At 36.7% G+C, this 14,285-nt stretch overlaps 1 protein-coding gene across 5 annotated transcripts in view; it reads left to right on the top strand.

Annotated features, from left to right (window-relative positions):
* LOC139939439 (synaptotagmin-1-like) overlaps nucleotides 1–14,285 on the top strand; it is a 42,610-nt gene that overhangs the window by 10,114 nt on the left and 18,211 nt on the right. For 2 of the 5 annotated variants that reach the window (XM_071935355.1, XM_071935356.1), the window contains exons 2-4: nucleotides 507–748; nucleotides 2,399–2,580; nucleotides 11,561–11,680. In XM_071935355.1, the coding sequence (XP_071791456.1) occupies nucleotides 544–748; nucleotides 2,399–2,580; nucleotides 11,561–11,680 (507 nt within the window). In that variant the 5' untranslated portion in view covers nucleotides 507–543. The remainder of the gene's footprint in view (nucleotides 1–506; nucleotides 749–2,398; nucleotides 2,581–11,560; nucleotides 11,681–14,285) is intronic. The other 3 variants (XM_071935359.1, XM_071935358.1, XM_071935357.1) reach the window with 2 other exon arrangements.

Raw genomic sequence — 14,285 nt, 5'->3', positions numbered from 1 at the left:
TATAAAAGGCTGAAATAAATTTCTCATCTTGGATGATAAAGTGATATTTAATTAATATTATAGCTTTGGGTTGCAATAAGCTAGCCAGCAAGACCACTTTGACAGAAGTATTAAACGTTCTCTTAATGTGCATGTAGATGTACATGTAGCAAGGACAGTCTTACAATTACTGATCATCAAGACACAATTTTATGGCTCTGCTTTGATACAGTTGAGTAAGACAGCAATTATTTTGGCCATCAAGGCTGCAGAAATGTCTGGACTATGCGTATACAGTCAACGTAAAACATTTTAAAAGTTTGTACAGTGAATATGTTAATACTGTTCTATACATACATCAAGATACAAGTAGCCAGGCTTTTCGTCAGCATACGTGTTTGAAGTTTTCAAAACTTGAAATCTGAAAAAGCTGGAAACTAGTACGTATAATATTATGGTCTGAGTGAAGGAACAAAGTCATTTGATATATGTCGATTTAAATGTGTATTGTTTTCTTTTATTTTCAGGCAGTGACGCTGAGCCTCGTTGAGCCATCCCTCAGTCATGGATCAAGTTGGGCACATCATACTACGGAAGCTGATGGAGGGTACAGATTCAGCCGCTGTGCCGGCTCAGGATGCTCAAGCCGCTGAGTCAATGGCAGGTACCAGTGCACCTGGTGGTGGAGGGGTAACAGAGGGGGGAAAGAGTGGCACTGTACTTAATCAGTTTGGAGACAAAATTATGGAAGAACTTAATAAACTACCACGTGAGTAACTTACTTGGTGCTCATTCGCACTGTCATGACTGTGGACGTTACAAGTGCATGTGGTTCGTGTGTATGTTTTAGCCTTGTGAGTGAAAAGCATGGTTGAGTGAAATGTTGAAATATCAAGAGGGGCTTGAACAGCCTCACAGGGCATTTGCAGCACGCCGTATTAATACCTCGCGTCACTAAAGCCTGGTTCATACTTCCCGCGAATGCGATAAGAATTTAGACGTCACAAATTCACAATGAATAATTCAGAAGAGTTGCCCACATTTCAAACCCTGTGTAACATTCGCAGCGAAAACAGGGCTGTGATGTCAAAATTTGTATTGCATTAGCAGTCGCAAAAAGTATTAACTGGGCTTAACCCCTGGAAAGGAAGCACTACAAATCAACACTGATAGCTCCGAAAGTGACTGCTCTTCATGCATGCTTTTTAAAAAACATTTGCGCGCTTGCCTTGTACATGTAGGGTGCTTAAGATGCGCGTGTCAAAATGCATACTATTTCAACGCAAACCAATTCAAATGAATCATGTTTAAACGCAGTAAGAAAAACCCACCCTACAAAAGCTCCCAGAGTGAACTAACAACAGAGTACTGTATGTGTGTCTAGATTGTGAAAAAGATACGTCATCTTCCTGTACAATGAAATTGTAGACACCATTTGAGGCATTGATTTCTTTTGGGAGATTGTGCCCGAGATCCCCCAGGAGTCCTTATACAATCTTGAGGAGAACCTTAATAAAAAAGAGAGATGGACAGTGGTTATATGAAGAGCTTGCATCATACACTGTACTTCATTGCTCAAAAATCTTGATACTTCAATTTATTGGGTGTTGAAGACCACTCTTTGCATTTCTCAACCTCATGGTGAGATCCTCAATAGTATTAAAAAAGAAGGTCTGGCCTTTTATTTTTTTTGAGAAAGTAAGACATATTAACAGCATAAAAGAGTTCCCATGGTTACTGGATGTCATATAACGACAAACTGTGTACGGCATACAGCTGGTTGCAAAACACTTCCTGAAATGAGAATGTTATTAGAGCAGAAAGAAATGAGAAGGGAAAAGGAGGGAAGAGCAGAGAAGTTGAGAAACAAAAAAGCATTTTCACATTGCCTGTGTTCAAAACAGCCATTGGGTGTTGGTTTTCAATTGATCATTAATAGGTGGAAGTTTGCAGGTTGTGTTTGCACCGTCCAGTTTTAAACTATTTGTTTCTTGTTTGTGTCACACTTTTTAAATGAGTAAGATTGGTTGTATGTGTGGGTTTTTCCAAAAATTTACACACGCTACCATGTGAACCAGAATCATATATAAAACATTGTCTGGCTTTGTTCACCTCTAAAGTTGCAAATAATTTTGGAAAGAAAGAGAGAGTTTTAGACTAAGGACGACGAAGATGATGAGAATTTTTTGTTCAAATTGTGGTTTTGTTCTTTTGTTCCTAAATTATACATTATTTTGTTTTGTCTCAGTGCCAATGTAGGCCTTCGTTCTTTGTTTGTGTTGTTGTGGTTTTGTTCTTTTTTACCTAAAAATTATACATTTGATTTGTCTCAGTGCCAATGTAGGCCTTCATTCTTTGTTTGAATCGTTGTTGTGGTTTTGTTCCTTTGTTCCTAAATGATACATTTGATTTGTCTCAGTGCCAATGTGGGCCATCATCGTGATCGCTATCGTCGCTGGCCTCTTGCTGCTGTGCTGCTGCGGCTGCATCTGCGTCAAGTGCTGCTGCAAGAAGAGGAAGAAGAAGGAGGGCAAGAAGGGATTGAAAGGTGCCGTGGACCTCAAGAGTGTCCAAATGCTAGGGGCTGCCTACAAAGAAAAGGTCAGTTTTTGAAGGATTTGGGTCCAAATCAAAATAAATGGTTTACTGAATTCATTCATTCTCCTGCTTTTGATTGTAAACACTGCTAAAGCGACATTGTATGCAAGTTTGATTCATCTATTCACTCACTTGGGGGGGGGGGGGGGAGAGATCAAAGGAAGTGGGTTGGAGGTCAACTGAGTTCATGCCAAAGGCACTCTATTTCATGGTAGCTCAACCGTAGATTTGCTTGTATCACTTTGTTTAAATCAAAATATGCCTTTTTGTATGGAATGGCTGAACTGTAGGGGGAGGATAAGCTCGCAATCACTATGCATGTTTTTGTTTGTGGAAACTTGGTGTTGCTGAGGTCACACATGCTGCAAGTATTTCACCATGACATGTGTGGGTGAAGGTAATAGTTCAGAAAGTTCACTTTTTAAAAACGCCGATAGTGCATGTTGAACAGTTTCTCCCATAAAAAAAAGGAGCTACAAATATTTAATTCGAGATTATAACATGGTTTACATCATTTGGGAAGTAATTGACAGGTTAGAGCAAGTCTCACTTCTAAGGTTCGATGTCTCTTTCAATACATGAGCGTAAAAAATACACACATGCTGAGCATGCGATTCTTCAGGCATGCGCACTGTTTATGTGCTTGACTTTCACGAATTAGCACTGTAAAAAGATTGGTGCCTGTCCAAGTTAGTGCTAGGCAATTGGAAATACTCATAAAACAGCCAACTGAAAACAAGACTTAAAATCTTGTACAGATTTTCATCGTAACTCAGCTTGGCATCTTAGGCAAATTGTGATTTTCAAACCATCAAGATATTTACTCAGCAGAAATATCTCTTTTGATGAAGCACAATCGCGCAATGGGACAAGGGACATTGTCCACAGAGAGATGTCTAGCGCGCGCACACACTGGCAAACGAGATGCGTGTTGGCTTTAAGATGCTGAGACTGTAGGCGTTGCGACTCCTTCATAAAATCTTCCATGCATACCTTACCTTTGTTCATGGGCATACTATAGCAAAACATCAACTGCTTTGTTGTTTGAAACCATCCAATTAGGAAAAATGAGGGAGAAAAATTATTCAGTATGCAAGGAATTGTTTGGTCGCATTCTCATTGAATAAGGTTAGTGGATATTCCCATGAAAATTGTCGTTAAAGTTCTGTTAATTAGATTATTTTATTTTTTTCAAATTATTGTTTGCCGCATTTTGTGCGAGGCACGAATTCTATGCCTGATCAAAATTACTCTACACAGTGACAATTTTATAAATTCCCGATGCGCAATTATTTATTTCCACGGCATCTGAAGACGATGGGTAGAAATTCGACCGGAGGCTGCCTTCAATCTTTTCCTGTCAGAACTTTGGAGTAAATTTCCACAAAGCAATTGTCGAGATTTGAAACTCAAATGAACATTTTAAATTTGCGTCATGCCTGAAATTAGTGGAAAATGGATTGACAAAATATAAAGAACTTGGGGAGTTTTATCATCACTGATTCGTGACTTCAGTTATTTTTGTGTCGGGCAGGGAATACTTAGATACATGTACATACAATACATTCAGAAGAATGGGCCCAATTTCATAGCGCTGCTAAGCACAAAAATTTGCTTAGCATGAAATTTCTCCCTTAATAAAAACAGGAATGCCGACCAAACTTCCACGTTACTTTCAGGAGAACCATACACCAGCTGAATATCAGTAAGAAGCAACATACAACAAATGGAAATTGGGTTGGCAATCCTGTTTTTATCATGGAAGAAATGTCGTGCTAAACAAATTTGTGTGCTTAGCAGCTCTATGAAATTGGGCCCTGGTCTTAGTTAATTCAGAATGCTTTTCTAGAAAAGCATTATATTTTGGATTTTTTTGAGGGGGTGCTTTGTGGTTTGGGTTTCATGACACGGTCGAGTGGGAACAAGGCAGGAATTCAATACAGAGGATCCGCTCGACCTTGTTTATGGTGCATACCTCTTGGCATGAAAGATCAAAACCAATTATGAATACATTGATGGACCAGATGTTAAGTTTAAAAAAAAATTATATCTCATTACTATTACGGTTGGCAGGAACAATATCAGATAATGGTCACAGTGTAAAACCATTCCGATAGGTTACACTTGATTGAACACTTGCTACATAAAGTTTACTGCAAACTGAAAAGCAAAACCTATGACGACATAGCCGTTGATTTCACCAAACTCTTCCTAACTAATAGTAGGATTAATCTTAGGACTTTAGGACAAGTCCTAGCCTTGCATTGTAGCATGTAAACTTTCAGATTACTCCTAAGTTAGGACCTAAGTTACTCGTCCTATAACTCGAGATAGGACAAACCATAGCACTTTGTGAAAGCAGCTGGTGCCCCATCAAAAGAGGCAGAAAAAATTATTATAAGTTCAAATTTAAACGAATTAATTAATTAAATTAGGAGTAAAACGGAATGGTGCATAACATCATTCTATGTTTGGAATGCATACACTCACTAGCTTTCTTATTACAGTGAGTGTAATGGCAAGGTATTGATCTCGCCCTGTGCATGTGTGCGGGGGACCGTCATAATAGCAGGTGTTGTATACAGCATGAATAGGGTCGATTACCAACCATGACGGTATTATGTGTCGCAGCGACGTTGAGTCACGGGGTCTCGCCTAGCCTGCACAGAGTCACGATTGCTGGAATGATGCATGAAGTTCAATTTTTTGGTATTTGTTTGTTTGTTGTTGGGTTTTTTTGGGGGGGGGTGGATAATTTTGTTGTTGTTCCGTCTGATTGAAAAATTTGTTGGATTATTATTATTCTTTTGTTTGTTTTGCGTTTTGGGAAGTTAATGCAATTTTATCTAATCCCAGATTTGTTTGCGTTATAAAGTGTATATTTTGATATTATTTTTAAAGTGTCTGTGTTGAAAATGAGACCTAAGTTGCTTGAATTTTAGTTACAAGTCTGGACAGAATTGGTTATTTAATTGGCTTTTTGTTTTGGCATTTGTGTTCCAAAAAACCCGATTGCGTTCTGTTTTGTTTCAACTGATCTATACGTACATGTAGTTCAGTTGATTTCATTTGCTATTTACCATTATTGTCACAGAAATTTGGTATGTGTATTCCATGATGGGGTTGCTTTTTTCCAGCAGTAAAGTTGAATTGTAGATCTTGGGTAAAATAAATGTACATGCAGGCGATGTAAGCATTGGTTACTTGAAAAAAGGTCAACTGAAGAAGAAGAAAACAAAATTAAATTCATACCTTCAAATCTTTTTTGGAAGCCCCCTTACCAAGCTTTGTTTGAGGTGAACCCGCATAGTAAACAAATTACTTTATATAAAATATTACTACTAGTTTTCATGTAAAACTTGAAAAAAAAATAACAATGTGGATTGGGGCATGGCCTCATTACTGGAATACAAGTTCTCATCTTACACCAAAAGTGGATTGCGGAACCAAGCTGAATTTTTCTCCCACATTGATTCAAGAAACGAGTTGGCATTATACAAAAAAATGTACGTTCTTGAAAATGATGTATACTTACCTAGTAATGATAATAAGGTATATGTGTTCACATTGCTCCTATTTTTAAGAGCTGAGATGCCTTAATCAAAACGAATCGCCTGACCTTCGACCTGGAGGCAGTTAAGATTCCGTTGGAGCATTGCAGACAAAAGCTTATTCAATTTGCCACACAGCACAAACCTCATTATCCTGACTGGATCAATGGATCTGATGGTCATAATTCCTGCCTACCCCCCCCCCCCCCCCCCCCCCCCCCGACTCCATGGCGATCTCGTTATAGAAGGATTGCTCGCATCCCTCCATTCCAGAGAGACGATAAACACGTATTATTACCAAACTGTTAGTGTGTGTTGTGTAAATTTACCATGTCGCACTGGCAGTTAAACAAAGAGTGCAGTCAATTAAGGATGCATTTACGCTGATTTAGACGCTTTATTATGTCATCACAATGCAACCTGACTATAATATGTCAATTTAAAATTAAAGTGCAGTACATTTATAGTGCCAAACAATAAGAAGTGGACAATCCCCTCTTTCCCCCCCCCCCCACTCAAAAAAAGAAAGAAAAAAGAATACAATAAACATAATATATCAACCAATCAATCAAAAATTATTAATAAATATTATCAAGTAACATAATGAAGTGTAAAAACATTTTGCTTGCGATATCTTATTCCATTTAGCCATCAATAAAAAAAGATTTTAACAGCTTTAGCAAAATATTCAGCTTGCCCATATATTTTGCTGCACCGTTAAGTAATGAGTCTTTTTAGCATATCAGCCGTAGCCAATGCTGAAGTTATTCCATTTAGAAACGGACCTTAGAATGTTTCAGTAAAGGTGTAGTTGGGCCATGTGAGCAAGATTCCTAAAAACACATTATTATAACTATGTTCAAGGACAAACAATGGTGAATTTCAGGCAACAGTTTCACCTCATTTCCTAACATAAACTTTGTAAAAAGATAATAATAATAATAACAATAACTGAACTAAGATGACTGGTGTAATCTTAAGTTGCTCACCTCACAGTCATAATATTGCTTCATTTCAGTTTATAACAGTGCAGGGTTCTCGCCATGCGCAGCTAGTGGATTGGGCCGATACACACAAACTGCATGCTGATATGCGCAAACTTCGTCCGAAACATTAAGAAAATTTTTCATATGGAATGCTCCAGATAGCACAATACCACCCGTTTCAGACAGACGCGACAAACCAAATAGAGTAGGAGTGACTCGAGTTGTTCCGAACAACTGCAACAGTCGATCTTTCGACTTGCAGCGCGTCCAGTCGCTCCTGTACTGTTTCAGACGTCATGTCAAACTCTGTACATTGTACTTCATTCAGAATTTGGTTCATTGCGACTCTGGAGCACCTGTCTGAAATGGGTGCAAGGGCTTTTAAAACCAATATAAACACCAAGAAGAAAACATTCCAAAGACCTTGTTTCACTTCAGCGCGCTTCAGCCATCTAAATGTCCAAAACTTTGGGTTCACATTGCCCCAGTTTTGACAAAAAAACCTCGGGAGAACCCTGCAGTGCATTTCTAATGGCGGAATTATTTTTCACTCATCTGTATTGCGTCATCATTCACCTTATCTTTTTCTGTTTTTTTCTCACTTTTTTCCACCTTTTATTCCACAATTAACGTGTGAGTGGTTCTTTGATTATACTTCATTTCCTTTTTTCACAATTTTGAGATATATTGATTTTATGTTTTTATTTCATTTCTGTTTTCCTTTTATCTTATTTTTTTTTATTTTATTTTTTCCTTTCATTAATTCTTCTATTACAACTTGTTTTTTTGCTGGTCTTCCCAATATTGTTAAAAAGAATTATTTTAGCACCAAAAAAAATCCAAATTGAGAAATTAAGAATTGTCTTGTAAATAGCAGAGGGGAACCATTAACATTTTTATGTTTAATTGTATTTGCGTTTATTTTGTGTATCTTCATGAATAAACCCTGCATTTTACTAACCATGTTTATTAAATTGAATTACCTTCAGACCTGTCAGCGGAAATAGTTACTTTCCACTCAATGCACTAACTGATTTCGCTTCTTCGCTTTTAATATTGCATGACTTATTAAAAAGTGCACTGTATTTAGTATCTTTTGGCATTTTTGAAAGCTATAACTACACCTGTTTGTACATGTACAGTATATGTAGTAATCCATTCTATAGCGACAACCCACTAACATATTAGAGTGTTTGTTCTTTATCATCATGTAAACAAATCATTTAAACTGCATGTTCGTTGCTTTCTTATAATTGTTGCCGTAGTTATTTCTTGTATGCCATGACCATTGTGAATGATCTGCTTGCTCAGTGTTTTGTACATTTCAAAATGTACCACCACTGCAATTTTTTCTATTGCTACAGTACGTTCATAAAGCCACATTCTATTTTAAACAGAAAGGGCATCCTGAACTTACTAACTACTGTATGTGATTAGAATGGTTAGAAGACAATTGGCACAGATGTCATAACAATAAATTTATTTTGTCGCAGCTTATTTGACATTCTTATGACAGGTTTATTATATTGAATCTGTTAAAGGCAATGTACACTATTGGTAATTACTCAAAATAATTATTAGCATAAAACCTTTCTTGGTAACGATTAATGGGGAGTAATGGGGAGCTGTTGATGGTATAAAACATTGTGAGAAACGGCTCCCTTTGAAGTGGAGTAGTTTTCGAGAAAGAAGTAATTTTCCACGAATTTTATTTCAAGACCTCAAGTTTAGAATTTTTGGTCTCGAAATCAAGCATCTGAAAGCACACAACTTCGTGTGACAAGGGTGTTTTTTTCTTTCATAGCTATCTCGCAACTCCGATGACCAATCGAGCTCAAAGTTTCACAAATTTGTTATTTTATGCATATGTTGAGATACACCAAGTGAGAAGACTGGTTTTTATAGTGTCCAGTGTCTTTAAAAGAACCGGGCACGATTTCATGGCTATGCTTACTGTGGAATTTTGTGCTTACGGACTAAGGCTTTACCAGAAATCCGTAGTAAGCAGAACCAGGAAATTTGATCCTGACCTTATTGGATGAAACATGGAGGAAGAATGGATGAAAGGACTTCCAATTTTACTCTCTCTTTACACTGTACATGTACATGTACATGTACAGTGTTTCATCACTTTTACTTGAAAGTAAAGCAGCCACTAACTGTGCATCAGCTGCTCCTTCTGTTTTCAGATGCCTTTCGTTTTGTGGACGATGATTTTTGAAGTAGAAGAGTGTGATCTGTAATCAATTTCTGTGTAGGTTTTAAAGAAGATGGTATAATAAACCAGTGACTCGTGGCATAATTTATATACTTTGCTTCTACAGTAGTGTGGATGTGAGAGGTGCAAGGATGTGATTTCTTTGTTTTTATCTGGAAATCCGCTGGTTTTTTTAACATCCCCTAAAAATACAAAGATAATAAAATAAATGATTTTTTATTTTTTTATAACATAGATCAAATTAATAAGAAAGTGAAGATAAAACCAAATGGAACACCCCAGATTGCAGAGTTGGGATTTCAAAACCACATTTAAATGTATGTTAAGCAGACTTCGCACTCGTGAGCTTTCGCATTTCAAGCTTTTGTGCTTTGCGCTCATAGTTCATGGGTTTTTTTTTCAAACGGCCTATCACATCCCTAGAGGTGTGACTGCTACCCTTTTTTTTTCTTTTTTTTTTTTCCACTCAGTAACATTTATTGCAATGTTGTCATGCAATACAATAATGCACATTTATTTCGAAATTACAAAAGCAATAATAGTATGAGGTATGATATATAGGTACACATTGGTTCAATAGTAAGCAGCAATTTAAAGACAGCATTTAGGTATACGGTTAAGCGAGGTGCTTTAGTTCGCTAACCTGTGGACAGACAAACATTTAGGGTGTATATTTCTGAACATTACACATAGAATGTTCACCATGCATTAACCTGCCTGTTACATATTGTCAATGTGTATGTAATAGGCCTCTACTAATCATGTTAATTAACATAAACTATTCTAAACCATGCCACTGATCAGTTTGCCTTAGTAACATTAAAGCTGCTCGTTAACATGCATTTGTTAATTTGTAAGTTTGTTATGTTTGTGAAACGTGTACGTATTAGTGTACAGGTTTATTTATAAAACAAACATGAAATGTATTTACAGTTAGTAACACCATTGTTTTACATATAACTTGAATTATCAGTAACTAGTTTTTTTTTATTATGAATAATTTTTAATTTTTATATACTTTTAGGTCATTTTATGATTGCCATCTGAACTGAGTGGCATCTGTATGTAGCTGTGATCAAGCGTACACATTTTAATTCACTACAAATCTAAAAGCATACTTAAGGCATCATATGTAGCTATATGGTTAAGCACAGGCAATTACGAATCTATACAAGCATACTCAAGGTCAAGAATACACATTTAATTAAGTCGCTATTTGAATCTTTAACCTTTTATACAAGAATACACAAAGAATCCTGTGTAGCTACATGTATGGTCAAGCAAACACATTTCAACAGCAATTAGGAAATTGGGCACAGTAAACGCAAACACATAACACAAAGTAAGCTTGGCGTTATTGGTAGCATCTTGATAGCTGAGCCTCCAGCCAATGCTTTAAACACAGGCATGTAAGTCTTCTGCGTTTCCGCGGAATTCCACAATGTAAAAAAAAATGATCGGTGCTAAGAAGAAAAAAATTAACAAAATTTACGTAGTATATGCCTGGTAACAACAATGTACACCTACAATAATGTAAAATAAGCCTAGTACATGCTAACAATGCACCTTAGAGCATAATAAACCTCAACATTTTCTAGGGTACCATTGTGGGTCTCATGTCCCGTGGCGTTTCGGCTGCCATGCTCCGCACTTGCATTGTGCCTTTGAAAATGTTCCTCTTTCTTTTTCAACGGGCAGTTGCTTGCCTGTAAAAACAAGTCAGGCAAGTTTTATAACAATTTAAAACAAGTCATATACATTGGTTGATTAGCATAAAATTGTGGCGTGTCATGGCCTGGCGGTTAAGAGCACCGAATTAAAACTCTGGTGTTTCTGGTCAGCTGAGTGTGTGTTCAAGTCTCAGTCGTGACACCTGTGACCTAAAGCAAGACACTTAACCATGATGCTTTTCCCTTTGGATGGGTCATAAAGCTGTTGGTCCTGTGTGTTGTGTATTGTACATAAAAGAACCCAGTCCACTTATCGAAATGAGCAGGGGCGCGCCCTATTGTTCTTGGGGTGATTGGCTGTAAATTGTGCAAAAACACCTTGTAAACCTATTCATGGTGCTATGTAAAAAAAGGTAGGTCTCATGACTCAAACAAAGCCCCACTCATCTTGCAGGAAAATCTATGTTAGACACCTTGAGCGTGACTGAGGCTATATAAGAAGCAACTACTATTAACATTAATTCTAACAGGGCTAGTTTTACCCTACTGTTGTTCTAGATACAAGCCAGGTTTACAGGTAGGAAGAAGCTTCAGGATATGAGGATAGACAGGGGCAGGCAACCAGCCAGTGTAGGCATAGATGAAGATCAGGAGAAGAATTCACTATTACAAGCGCAGGTACCAGACCCATGTTAATGAAGTTAATATTTGTTCTGAGATCTGCTACTCGTTGCTCATTTTTCATCAATGGGTAAATGATATATAAATAGGTTTGTAGGAATTTAGGTTTTTGGTAAAGAGAACGTAGATTTAACTAGTATAAGACATGCATGCTAGTCTTTATACTTTCATCTGATTTCTGAATTTGTTCTGCCCACAGATAAATCAGTAAAACTATTATTAATTAGCCTATTTATTAATGCTTGGGTGGCCCAAGCATTTTGGCCAGATTGTAGCCTTCCCCAAATTGGTGTGTTTTGTAGTATTTTTGTTCTACTGTTTGTAGACGGGTAGAAAGTAGAGAATGATGAAGTGGTTGGAACTAGTTTTTGTAATCAGGATGGAGTTAAACCTTGTAATTTCTCTTTAAAGTGTACGCCCGCACATTGTTACATTTACCCATTCATTCAATCAAGCGTAAATAATTCTTCATATTAAATTCAAAGTTTGTGTGATTTAAACTTCCGGAGGTTTTTACATGTTACATGTAGAATGTTGTTGTTGTGGAGCTCAGGGGTAGGCCAGCCCTTTTTATTGGTCAGGAAACGGTTTCTTTCCGTGGGGTTTTTAATGTTTGGTAAAACACCTTGTTCAGTTAAAGGGTGTATGCACTTTTTGTAGGACAAAAAACACAATGTCCACAATGCTTTTTGTCAGTTTGCTGTGATAAAACTTGTTCAAATTTTGTCTTAGCTTTTAGGTTAGGCCATCCTTACAGGAAATCTTTTTTTCAAAAGTGAGTATCTTTTCGTTACCTTAATTCTTTATAAGTCCTTTCACACTGATGATAATAATACTTGGACCAAAGTTTTAATTACAAATTGTGCCCTACAGACAGGAACTTAAAAACCACAAAAATGAAGAGAAAAAACCAAGCACAGTGAATAATCTTACTAAATGAATCCGGCTCAGAGTCAGATGTTTGTTTTTGCCATCCCGGCATTAAACCGATCCCCCATGTGTCTTTGCCATAGTAACCATAACGTCAAAAACTCAACTCCGAGTATAGAGTCATTGGTATGCTCGTTGGGACTACAGATTAAGTACTTCTCCACAGCACGACAACCAAATAATATCGCAAGCTGTGTCCAAAGGGGCTCTGTGCTAATTAAATATTGCTCTCCTTTTGGTATTGTTTGCCCATTGTCTTCCTGAAGGTAAAAGAAAACAACTAAAACAATAGGAGATAATTGACAAGTGTAAACAATTCTTAGCATTATACTTGCCTGCAGCTTTGCTTAAAGTTGTGTTCGTCCTCATAACCCAGCAAATGTCAAGTTACATTCGTAGCTATTCAATAAATTGGGCTGGGAACTGGAAGTATCTAGGATTTGAGGCATTGCATGGTGGGGTATCAATGTATATTTGGTTTGCGGTAACACCATGTGTGTATCTACTTGCCAAGTAATTTATTGAACTACAGAAACAGAATAATAAATTTGGCAAGGTCGAAGGTTGGGAAACGTATTGTAACAGGGTGGTGGACATTCATTAGCTAGTGTCGTATTAAACAAAATAATATCACACAGTATATTTATACATGCTGATACTGATGAGATGAAAAATGTTTGCTGAAAAAACTTTTTTTTGTTATAGTCCCACCAAATTAGAGCTGCATCCAATTAGAGTATGGAAGTGTCACCCTAATATTTAAACAAATATATATATATATTTTAATGTTTGAAATTTTTAGTTTCACACCCTATCCAGGACAGGGTGTGAAACTGTTGTCAGTCACAAAAATAGTAAGTCCAGTTGCCTAGTGTATAAACAATTCAATACTATAGTATAATAATTATAATATTTTGTGACAATTCACAGGAAAATGTACACAATTATGAAACTCAAAATGGAGCAAGAGTTTGGCAAACGGTACAAAATAGAATGTGTATTACTAAAATATTTTTTGTAAAGTTAGGCATAGATAAAAAATCAACTGTAGAGAAGGTTAAACTTATTATAGACTATAGGCTCAAATGTAAATTTCTAAAAGTAATTCCATCTCATATCATATTGATTTTCTGAGCTATTTATATGAAAACTCACTGGTACAAACACAAATATCGATGCTTGAAGCTCCTTCTTTCCTCCCCAAGCAAAATAAGAGAAAAAAGGGGAAAAACAGGCCGAGGTGTGATTTGATTTTAGGAGTTAATATCTACATGAATTGGATTGTTTATTAACTAGAGACTGACGCTTTACTAGTGAGGTTTCAAATGGCAAAGGTGAAGTCCAGTTGACTCTCATTATAACGAGATCGCTGGGACTATGGCCAGCTTGCCTCTTTTATAACAGGACATTGTTAGAAGAAGAAAGCAAAACAAAGAGATTTGAGAATGTGTACTTTATTACTAGCAGAACCTCTTTATAACAATGCTGTTTCAAAAAGTGTTGACTGTAGTTAGTTCTCGCACCACAACAGTGAAATCAATCAAACAAAATCTTTCTTTTTTTATTACTGAAAACTTCCAAGTCTCTACCCATTTGTGATAATGGTGAGGAAACTTTCTTTTTTTAAATTAAATCTCAGAGCATAAATTGTGTCATACATGTTTGATTACTT

This window comes from Asterias amurensis, chromosome 7 (genome assembly GCF_032118995.1).
Source record: "Asterias amurensis chromosome 7, ASM3211899v1".
NCBI lineage: Eukaryota > Metazoa > Echinodermata > Asteroidea > Forcipulatida > Asteriidae > Asterias > Asterias amurensis.
Note: the sequence above shows the minus strand (reverse complement) of the source record. Positions and strands in the feature narration are given on the sequence as shown.